This window comes from Dipteris shenzhenensis, chromosome 1 (assembly GCF_047967505.1).
Source record: "Dipteris shenzhenensis isolate YYH24624 ecotype China chromosome 1, Dip_SZ_1.0, whole genome shotgun sequence".
Classification (NCBI taxonomy): domain Eukaryota; kingdom Viridiplantae; phylum Streptophyta; class Polypodiopsida; order Gleicheniales; family Dipteridaceae; genus Dipteris; species Dipteris shenzhenensis.
Window position 1 is genome coordinate 65699514 of NC_141596.1, and position 11644 is coordinate 65711157.

The window sequence follows — 11644 nt, forward strand, 5'->3', positions numbered from 1 at the left end:
TGACCCACGAGTCAACAATGGAAAAACTCAACATACACTCAAACTAAGATTAGAACACAAACTAGATCCCTATTTACACTACAAAGCTTCAAAATACCCCAACAAACCCCCCCCCATGGAGCAAAGGGTGGTGAGACTCGAGGTAAAATGTAACCGATCTCATATTGATGTTAACCTTGACTCCTAACTAGGGTAGAAAAGGATATCTCACGAGCCTTTATTAAACAAGGGGCAACGTGCCTAGAGCACTCGTCCCAAGTGGTTGAGTTGTTCCGCTTTCAAAGGGCCTCAAATTAGCAACTTTCTAGTAGCTAGAGCTTTGCCCCTAGTGGGGCACTGTTAACAAAGGCTCTCTGAGAGAACCCTAATAAAAGTCACTTGTCATAAGCTGTCTACATGTTGTGTTGGCTAGAAGGAAGAATCAAAGAAAAGTGGCGAAAAGTCAAGAACGGAGGAAAGTGGTCGAAGGTTTGGTTGGAGGGAGGAAAGTAGTGACTTGGGAGGCACATCGTCATTTATAACCACAAAACCAATCAACATACGAATCAAGCTCCATTGTCTTCCTTTGTTTGTTGTTTTGCCTAGTTTCTTGATTCTGCAAGGAAATCCTGTGTGCCTGGCAAGTAATCCACTGCTGCTTCACAATCACTGGATTACTTTGAGCATCTTCTTTATCTGTAAACACGCCATTGCTGCATCACAGTTAGTCAATTTGCCCTCTCCCCGTGAGGCCTGGAGCTCGTTTGCTGCTTAAGTATTGGATTGTAGTTGCCAATCTGCTGCCATGACAGCCCTCTTCTTCAGCTCTTGCAGCCTCCAGCCGGCCCTTTCCACCCCTTCTCTCATCGCCCATTTCTCCCCTTCCCCCTCCTCTCTTGCCTCCTTATCCTCCTTCACACGTTTGCCTTCCCCAGCTCCTCCTCGTCCTCCCATCTCCTCTCTCTCCCCCTTGCACCGCCCCATCACCATGGGCTCCTGGCTTAACAAGCTTGGACTCGGTGGAAGTAGGCGCTCCGCTGCCCAAACCGATACTGCCGGTATGAGCATCGCCCAAGGTCCCGACGATGACGTCCCTGCTCCTGGTCAGCAATTCGCCCAGTTCGGCGCTGGCTGCTTCTGGGGCGTAGAGCTCGCCTTCCAAAGAGTGCCTGGCATCTCCAAGACGGAAGTTGGATATACGCAAGGGCTTTTGCACAACCCTACCTACGGGGATGTGTGCGAAGGCAACACAGGCCATTCGGAGGTCGTAAGAGTGCAATACGACCCGAAAGCGTGTAGTTACGAGGACTTACTGAACTGTTTCTGGGTCCGTCATGACCCAACTACACTGAATCGTCAGGTAGCCAAGTCTTCCTGGAATGAAGTGCAAAATTTGTTCATGAGTTTTTAAATAAAATTATAATTTTTGGCAGGATGTCAGCTGGGAGAGTATACGCTTAAAGTGCATGTATCGAGCGGCATTATGTCTGCGTGATTAAATCCCCGAGCTTGTGATGAGATTCAGATCAATTCTCTCTGTAGCTATCGCGTTTTTATGAATAGGATTTGATTTTCCATTGCAGCATTTGATCGACAGCTAGTTTACTTCTCTGGAATTCTCCTGCTGCATTAGGATTGAGTTGGTTCATTGAGTTTGATTATTAGGCTTGGCCCTTCCAAGATCAGTTGTTTAGTTTTGCCCAATTCAACATCCTCCTTGTAGGGACAAAAAGAATTGAGGTGCATATCCAAACTGTGGTATTCAGAGTAGGAACTCAATGTGGGTGGTTTGTCTTATCCAGACAGCAGTTATCAGCATAATTGTTGAGATGAAGGATTCAGATCAATTCTCATTGAGCTGTAGATATTGCAGCTTTATGAATAGGATCTGATTTTCTATTGCAACATTTAGTCTTTACAGCTAGTTTGCCTCTCTGGAATTCTCCTGCTGCAGTCAGATTGAGTTGGCTCATTGAGTTTGATTATTAGGCATGGCCCTTCCAAGATCAGGTGTTTAGTTTTACACACCTCAATATCCTCCTTGTAGGGGAGGGGGGGAAAAGAATTTAATTGCTTACCCAAGCTGTGGTGTTAGCAAAAACAAATCCCTCCATGTACCTGGCTTAGACACTTCATGGTGGGGTTTGTTTCTGCTAAATGGAGGATCTGGTTTGCCTTAGACACGCAAGTAAATTGATTACCCACTTCATGTCGGTGCACAGCCAACAAGTGAATGGGTAAAAAAAAAAGTTCAGCCTAGGACTTAGCATGGGAGGCCTAATCCTATACTTCTAGGCCAAAAGTTGTTGTAAGGGTTGAAGAGTACTGTCTCCTCTTCCATTATTATATGCTCTCACTCTCACAAGGCTTTATTCTTTATGGGATTAGGAGCTTCCACATGCATGCCATGTCAGCGATGCCAAATTCAAGTTTTAGTATGGGTTTGTTTGTGAACGACTAGAGCAAGGCCATCTTAGCTAGTCCTTGGTATACGTGACAGAGTTTATGGTTTTCCACCTAGTAACTGTCATGAGGTCGAAACTGCACACTATTTGTTGTGTTTTCAGAAGTTGTTTTTGGGCAATGTCCTAGGTAGATATGTATACATACATATATGCATGTGTGTGTGTGTGTGTACATTTACATATACATGTATAGTTGCGGCCTGCTGGTATTGTGATAATTCTTTCTATCTTAAATGGTGCGTTGCCCTATCAGCTAAATTTAAATGCTCATTTGGGAGAGACTAAAATGAAATCGTTTAGACTTCACAAGCAGTTGTAGCTGGAATGAAGAGGTTTTGGACTACTTTTTGATTAGCCTTCTCCTTTAGTGCTAGCTTTCGTCATGGCTGAGTCTTTCCTTCACCTCCGGAGTGCCGACAGAAACTCAGTACGAAGACTTTGTATAAATGGATGCTCAAGTATGTGTGGGTGTGTGGATTTGTAGGTGTGAGAGCATATATGGTCTACACCCACTGTTGGGCGCTGATGACGTCAGTGGGGATGTCATAGTAGCTAGTCCTTGCTATGCGTGATGGAGTTTATGGTTTTCAATCTTATGAGTGACTATCGTGAGATTGAAACTGCATTATGTTGTGTTTTTAGAGGATGAGTTTGGGAATGTCCCTGGATTCATCCATTTATATATACATATATATATATATATATATATATATATATATATATATAGAGAGAGAGAGAGAGAGAGAGAGAGAGAGAGAGAGAGAGGGGGGGGGGGGGAAGAGGATGCCAATTTTACACAAGTACAAGAAGGGTTGATGGCTGTCTCAAAGAGTCTTCTTTATAGTACCTCGTATTACAGCCAATTCTTTTTTTGTAATAGATTCATGCTTTCTCATTGTACTTCTGCAGGTTAGTTGGGGGTTTGGCCAGGGCACATTGCCAGTGGTGTGCAAGCCCACATCCTATAAAGGTCCACCCAATGTTTGGAAACTTGATAACTCTCCCATTTAACCAAGTCAATATCAAATTGGTTAGTTTACTTGCAACTGAATGAAGGGAGGTGACAACCAGAGCATTTGTCATGGTGCAACATTCTCCAATCGTCTCAGATGAAGCTTTAAAAGATACCATATAGATCCTAACCACTCTAATCGAGAATTCATCCTTTACACACATGCACACTCAAAAGAAAAGAAAAGGATGTGTGTGTGTGTGTGTGTGTGTGTGTGTGTGCGCGCGCGTGCGGGTGCACACACATGTTAGCATGCATAATTGTATGTGTATGTATGTATGTGTTTGTGTAGGTGGATATGGATTTTGTCAAGTGCAGATTCTTAGGTACATCTTGGACGTGCTACTTGTTTGTACGTGCATAGAACTCTTACAAAACATTATGGTCCATGTCGTAAGCTTTTTGTTTATCAAATGAAGACGCCTTGGCCTAGAACATGCAGTTGCATATTAGGGCAAGTAGTAAGATACCATTTGTGTGAAGCCTTATCTTTGTTCTCATTATCACAATGCACTTCAGTATGCCAGTTGAATATTAAAATTAAATATTTTCATTTGGCCTATCGTGTCAGTAGGGATTCAGTCTAGGGCCACTCCGATTACTATGTGGCACTTGGAACGTATCACATGAGCTTAGGCACCTATATGGAGGCAGTCAGGAGCAGCCTTTAGGAGCAGTAAACCATTTAGAAGGGCAATGTTAGAACCTTTACAGCAGATGGTCACGGTGTGACCTAATGAAAGTCACAGAAACATTGAACTTACGACAGGTGGTGTTACCATAAGCTGAAGGGTAGTGACGGTGGAAAATGGAAAAAGAAAACGAGGGCAAAGTGGGCTGTAGAGAATGGTGATGCAGGGAGAATTTTATGGATGAGGTGGTGGAGTGAGATATGTTTTCTTCATAAATAATCTATTGGATTAATTAAAAATTTTTGTTTAATCTTATCAGACATTGTTTGTCATTGGGTGTCATTTCTAAGTGGAAATTTGTTCAAGTGGTAAGATTTGAGCCTCTCAGCAAGTAGTGGACTGACTGTTATTGGAGTTACAAATGCCATTTGAGCCTCTCAGCAAGTAGTGGACTGACTATAGCCAATGTTGGGCGGATGTCAAGTAGCTAGTCCCTGCTATGCGTGATGGAGTTTATGGTTTCATTCTTATGAATGACTATCATGAGTGAAACTGCACTTGTTTTGTTTTTTAAAAAGGATGATTCTGGGCATGTTCCTGGATGAGTTTGGGCATGTTCCTGGATTCATGTAGCTATATTCTGAAAAGGTTTCTGCATTTTGCAGGGTGGTGATGTTGGCACTCAGTACAGGTCAGGAATCTACTTCTATACTCCTGAGCAGGAGAAAGATGCTATTGAGTCGATGGAAAGGCATCAGAAAAAGTTGAACGGGAAGATAGTCACTGAGATATTGCCTGCTAAGAAGTTTTATCGAGCGGAAGAGTACCACCAACAATATCTAGCTAAGGGGGGGCGATTTGGGCTTAAGCAATCTGCTGAGAAAGGCTGTGCTGATCCTATCCGTTGTTATGGGTGATGGACATGACATAGTATATATTTTTCCAACTGGCATACATAAAATATAGGTTCTGGTGCTTAAAAATTCTTATTGAGGTTCAAATTTTGAATGCATGGGTAGTCAAGTGTAGCTGTCAAGATGGAGCATTGTTATGCCATGCTGTGAGCTTCGGTTATTGTATACCCCAAGTTTGTAATATCAAGTCGTGTTTCATAAGAATTTTATGGTTGGAATATGTTGTAATATCACGAACAGAGGTTATATTGTTCATCGCCTTCATACTTTTTAATCAAGTGAACACATAGATTCAGTTCTGTAATTTACTGATATGGGTACTAAAGCTTTCTCCAAATTTTGTTTTCTGTTAATTTCTTTACTCTTTAACAATAACACATGGGACTTTCTCCCTGACTCACCAAGAGCCCTTATGATTTCCATTTTTTCTTTTTCCTTTCACTGTGTGCTCTGAAACTAATCACTACAAACTTATCATGCAGAAGTAGAGCCGTCAAACACTAATAAAATGATTTATATTTTGCCCTCCCTGCCTCCTTTTCTAGGCAAGGACCCCAGAAAAGAGCACTGCAGCATGTATATGATGACGTACTTATAGAGTTTCTCATATAGCACTCATTGTTGGTTTTAATCTAAACTGTCTATCTAATGAAAAGAATGGTGCCAACAGCTGGCATGGAGGACTATACAACCAATGGTTTCCTTGATCTGTGAAATTGTGAAACATACGTGTGGAGGCCGGACCTTGCAGAAATGCTTGCACCTCTCAACAGCATTCCTGGAATTGTGTGCGCCCTACTTGCGCATGACTCCTAAGTAAATGATGCAAAGCCAAATGTTGACAAAGGTGGCTGCAGGCCAAACTAATTGTCCCTGCATCATATGGTCTTCTAGCTCAATCCATGAACGAAAGCTTCCGGCATTGTCAAGGAGGTGATGAATCTTGGATACCTTCACTCATGACCCGTTATCCATCTATTAGGATCATCTCAATGGACGCGGTGTGTTGCCCTTTGTCAGTAAGACTACCATGCTCCAAGTGAATGCTGGACATCTTGGCAATATTCGAGAGGGAACATTACCATGTTTTCTTCGGACCTGCTTCAATAGGAAGAAGACCTCCATGGGCCACTAGCTAGCTAGTAGCATGATATCTTCCTAGGGTGGAGGCGAGGCCAGGCCAAAGGTGGGACCAAAATTTGGTGAAGACTTTTGTGGCGGTTCTTGCTCTAGCTTGTGCAAGCCATCTAGTTGTAAACTTCTGTCAATGTTTGTAGTATAGGAGGAAAAGGATCCCTCCATTGTCCCCTCCTACTGCCTAATCTAGGGTGGCCCCATTGCACCCCTTCTAGTGGTCAGCCCTCCCACAACCATAGCCTCTTGTGTGTGCTTCTTGTTATATGGATTGGGTCTATGTTTCATTCCACCACTCTACTCCTTTGCCACTCAAGGCCTTGTCCACCTTTGGATTTGTGACCTTTGATGCAAACTCAAATTGTATAGCCTGTACTGGTCCTATATTGAAGAAGACCGTGTAGTGCGGATCAAGGTGGTGGGTGATGGAAGATTTTAGTAGAACTTTGGTAATAGAAAATTGGCCTAGCCAAGGGGAGTGGGGCATTTTGTGGGTTTGAAGCCACTCTCTTAGGATGGACTTGTCCATCTCCTATAACCTAAAGGTTAGGCCCTTGATCGTAATTGCTCCTCCCGCTACTAAGGAAGATGGTTGTTTCCTCTCCCAACCCCCCTATCCCATTGTGCCTAGTTGATAAGCATTCGCACCCTAGTATACGACTTTCTTGGTTGCATACATTTGGACGTCAAATCAAGGGTTGCTACTCTTCCTTGCTCTCTACATTGAGGGTTGGTTCGAAAGAGGGAGGCTTATAATGTTTGAAACAAAGCTTCGCATCAGTGGCAATCCCTTCCCTATGAAGGCTACTATTAGAATGTTACCAATGTTTCGTGTTTGAGGGGCATATGTTTGAGGTGCATTTTGAATTTTCTTGGATGAAATCTTAAAAAGAAGACCGTGATTGGAAAAAGAAATGGTAAATCTTAGATAATTTGTTCATAACTCTAGGAGACTCCACAAAGAATTGGCATTTCGATGGGCACTAATTGTGGTATTTTCTTAGCAAACTTCTACCTTTTTACTTATGAATTTGAGTTTATGCAGCAATTGATCTATTGTGAGACTGGACCAATCGTTCTCTATAGACTTAGTCAGGTTAGGAGATTGATAGATGACTTATTTGTCCCAGACATTTCAAACTTTAAAGATTTTATGTACAAAGAGACAAACTTGTTTGGTGGAGGAATATATCCTAAAGAGTTCACATGTGAACTTAATTGTACATTCTTGGATCTTAGAAGTTGATATCTATGGTAAATGACAACTTCACCTAGTATGCTATGTTGAATATCATACAAATGCCTCACATTGACTCAAACTTCTTTGATATGGCTAAATATGGAGTGATTACTTTCAAAAATTCTATGGGTTTTATTGTCTTTGCACAAGTAGAGTGCACTCATCTCTCAATTTAGTAATTAATCATATTACTTCTAAAAAAGGTAGAGTATTGAAGAAAAGCTATGATACAAGAAAAGTAGTAAAGAAATTTCGCTTTGTTCTATGTTGCAGACATCATACTATTGAGAATTTTGGCTTTGGGTATGTTTAGGATCCTTGAACGTAGCAAGTGGGGCGCTTCATAGTCCATTTTCTCTTAGGTTTGCTCTAGTTTTTGAGTTCATCTAACTCTTAGATACATTTATTTTAGTTAGTTCAGCTAAGTGTGTGTGTGTGAGAAAGAGAGAGAGAGAGAGAGAGAGAGAGAGAGAGAGTTAGTTCAGCTAAGTGTGTGTGTGTGTGTGTGAGAGAGAGAGAGAGAGAGAGAGAGAGAGAGAGAGAGAGACTCGCACACACTTTTTTTTTGGGGTGAAAAGACACACACACACATAGTGTAGTGTCAACGGTGACTCACGTGTCGTGGGGATTTGAAGGAATGCTGATGGAGCCTCCACTCCAAGCTACTCCTTGTGAGAGCAATGCAAAGCACGAGCCATCTGCAAGTGTCACTCAAGCGGCTTTCGGATTGTTGCAATGTGTTTCCACGAGAGAAAGAGGGAAGGGGGAAATGGGAGAAGACAGGGAGAAGGGGAGATGGGAGAATAGAGGGAGAAGGGGAGAATAGAGGGAGAGGGAAGGAGAGGGGAAGAATGAAGGGGGAGGGAGTGGCAAACACAAAGGCACTACAAGGGAAACAAGAGAACACCCAAAGACACTCTTGGAAGAGAAGAGGGAGCTTGTATTCCAAACTTGTGCATACAATAATGAAGATCAAAGTCAACCATTTGGCCTTTTATACAAGTCACCTTTTGAACGGAGGACCAACCCTTTTTCTTATACCACTCTCTCTCGTCTCTCTTTTGTTACAACCACTTGGGCCCATATGACGCCAAGGCATATGCTAATTCTCTCAATTTCCTCTTTGTCTTCAAATGACACTTGTGTTATGCATATCCAAATGGCTCTTGTGTTATCCTTGCCAATTTGGATGATCCCGGTGAGTACCCCTGTCCTAAGCCATTTGAAGCTCAAAACCCGTAGGACTAGATCAATGCTGAGATATTTGCAGCTCAAAAACTATAGGGCCAGATCGATGTTGAGCCATTTGAATCTCTCAATGAAACTCTCACAAAATGAATGGACGGAAATTCCTCTCAAATGGACATAAATTTCTCTCAACGGAAGTGAAGGGAAGGATCTCACAATCACTCAAGAGAACTCTCAATCTCACAATCTCTCTCACACTCTCAAGGATCACAATGCCTCAGTGGAAGGCAGAACCATGCTCTGATACCATGACAAAATATGAAGAGAGGAGAGGAGAAGAGTGGAGATGAGGAGAGAGGGCACAACTAGAGAGCAGACCACAAATGCTATGCACACATGATCACATGATGTTGAGCGTGAACTCTCAACAAGTAGCGCCAAAATTGCTCCTTTTTAAAAAAGGAAATGCGCCAACCGGGTTGAAGGTTGGCGTCCGAGTCGGTGAGGGGATTGGGTGCGTCTAGGGCTAAGTGGTAACCACCACGTGTGTGCTTCAGGTGGTTCACCTCCAGTTGTTGAAAGACTAGGTAATAAATTGAGTAAATGGACGAACTTGTTGGAATACTGAAAGGAAAGAGTAGAGTGGACACAAACTCAGAATACTTGCTTATGGAATGAAGAAAAGTGAGGTCCTTAAGTAGGCACCTCATACAAGCTCACTGACATCACTGATGACCATAGAGCTCCACAATCATCTCCTCAATCTGCTCCTAGATTCTCTCAATCATCCTATGTGGCTCTCCACCACCTAACTGTGCTTATGGGCACCTAACTGTGCCTCTAGCACTCACATATAGAAACATAAGGTGTGCCTGAGGCATACACCTTGAGATATCCCAAAAAACCCCCCCTCAAGGGAATGCCTCAGGCTATGTCAAGGATACATCTAGTCTCATAGTTTCTCATGCCATCTCATGGTGGTCAAGGATATGGCTAGGTTCTCATGCTAGCAAGGGTTCCCTTGGGTGTAAGGTAAACAAAAAGGGATACAAAAAGACCTTCCAATGGTTATCTCCCCTGCATGTACATGCACACAATGTCTGCAGGAGGTACCATGGAACAAAACATACACATGGCCTACATCATAAGGTGACCAGAGGTGTTTACAAAACACACAAAACACAATAATTTATTTCATTAATTTTGGAGGACTATCCAGGCTGAGTACCTTGACATAAAAAGAGAGATCTGGAGCATACATAGAGATGTGTTTAAAATGCATAATCTTCAAAGTATGCCTCATCTTGTGGAGGCTTATTAACTGTAAGTAGATTTGCATTTTCTGTCTTTGCTTTGGCTCTGCAAAACTTCTCATTATGGTTGTTCTTGCCACAGTGCTTGCATGGATTAACTTTGAAGCAGTCCTTTGAAAGGTGATTTGTCTTTCCACAGTGATTGCAAGGAGTATACTTGCCCTTCTGGACTTTTACAGCATAAGCAGTGTCATTGCCTTTCCTGAGCTCCATATGCCTTTCTTCTTCTTGGAGAGCAGAGATAATGCCTTCAAGGTTAGGATTGGGAAGATTCTTCAAAGTGCTAATAATGTGATCAAATCCTTCAGGCATACTCTTAAGTAACATTGCCATAGCATCATCAGGAGTGATAGGAGAGTTGATAGAAGCTAATTGAGTCATAAGACTCCGCATATAGTTGACATGAGCTGCTAAAGTAGTATCACTTGCCATCTTTAATTCAAAGAAAGAGATTTTAAGTGATAGTTTAGAGATGTGAGAGCTTGCACCAAAAATCATGTCTAGCTTCTACCAAGCTTCCAAAGGAGACTCTAAGTCAGAGATATGGTGTATATAATCATCACCTAGAGCAAGAGCAATTATACCATATGATTTTTCTTCTCTTGCTGGATCCCTTGCCGGTCGTGTCGGAGTTGAGGATTGTCCAGCATTGGAGGCCATAGAAGAAGCGGTAGGAGTCGGTTTGACAAGTCCCCATAAGTTCTCCCTCATCAATGCAAATTTCACCTTCATTTGCCATGTATGGAAGCCCTTTCCATTGAACTTCTCAAGATTAAATATGGTAGCCATGAGAGGGTCTAACCCAGATATTGGGCAGTGTCTATCTCTCTTACAAGGCAAAAATAACTGAAAGACTTCCAAAATATGAGCACTTGATGTAGCAAATAGTAGTGACCAGATTTCAAACAATGATGCTTCTTCTTACATGCTTCATAGAAGTGGGTGAAATAAACACTTTCCAATCAAAACCAGGTCTATCAAGTCAAAACAAAACTGAAGCAACACTTGTACTGAAGTTATTGAAAACTTCAAAAGACCAGAAATGCTAGAGTAGCATTTTATGTAGCATCATTTTCAAAAGCTTGTCAAAACTGTCAAAACTAGAGAGCTGAACTTGGAGGGCTTATAGCTCACTCTTCAAAGCAAAAGAAAGGGGGCTTTCTGAGGCAAAAGAAAGCTGGTATACCACAGTAGAACCTCTGGGAAGAAGAGGCAAAAAAACGCGTCAGGTCGCCTTCTCCTTCTTCAACAAAGTCGACTGATTTTTCTCTGTTTTCTCCTTCAATATGCAGCCATTTCTGCTCGGATTTCAGCACAAGGTAGCTCTAGGTATGGACCAGCCCCCCCTGAAAGGAATTAGAGAAAGATCAAGTGTGCTGGGAGAAAATGCAAAAGAGACAGTCGACGACCTTCGTGTAATGGCGACGAGCAGAAGCAAAGATTCGTCAATTCCTTGCAGCCAGAAGTTTGCCCCAACAAGGTGGATCTCTAGCTGGAAGGGCGTGGGAAATGGCTGAGAATCGGAGGAGAACATGCTTAAGCAAATTTTTGGAAGAAGAGGGAGAGATGGTGAAGAAGAAGAAGAGGAAGATGATGATGATGTGGCAAAAATGGGCTCAAGGAGGATCAAATGGCTCTGATACCATGTTGGAATACTGAAAGGAAAGAGTAGAGTGGACACAAACTCAGAATACTTGCTTATGGAATGAAGAAAAGTGAGGTCCTTAAGTAGGCACCTCATACAAGCTCACTGACATCACTGATGAC

At 42.4% G+C, this 11644-nt stretch overlaps 1 protein-coding gene across 1 annotated transcript; it reads left to right on the top strand.

Annotated features, from left to right (window-relative positions):
* The first annotated feature begins 536 nt into the window (after nt 1–536).
* On the top strand, nt 537–5306 carry LOC147906228 (peptide methionine sulfoxide reductase A3-like). The gene is made up of 2 exons (XM_087377260.1): nt 537–1339; nt 4754–5306. The coding sequence occupies exons 1-2, from the start codon at nt 785–787 to the stop codon at nt 5003–5005; spliced, it is 807 nt and encodes a 268-aa protein (XP_087233386.1). The 5' UTR covers nt 537–784; the 3' UTR covers nt 5006–5306.
* The last annotated feature ends 6338 nt before the right edge of the window (nt 5307–11644 follow it).

Bases quoted from the DNA above. Each gene is read 5' to 3' on its own strand.
- LOC147906228 (XM_087377260.1), top strand. From the start codon at position 785: ATGACAGCCCTCTTCTTCAGCTCTTGCAGCCTCCAGCCGGCCCTTTCC. The intron at 1,340-4,753 runs GTAGCCAAGTCT...TGCATTTTGCAG, and splicing joins CAACTACACTGAATCGTCAG to GGTGGTGATGTTGGCACTCA.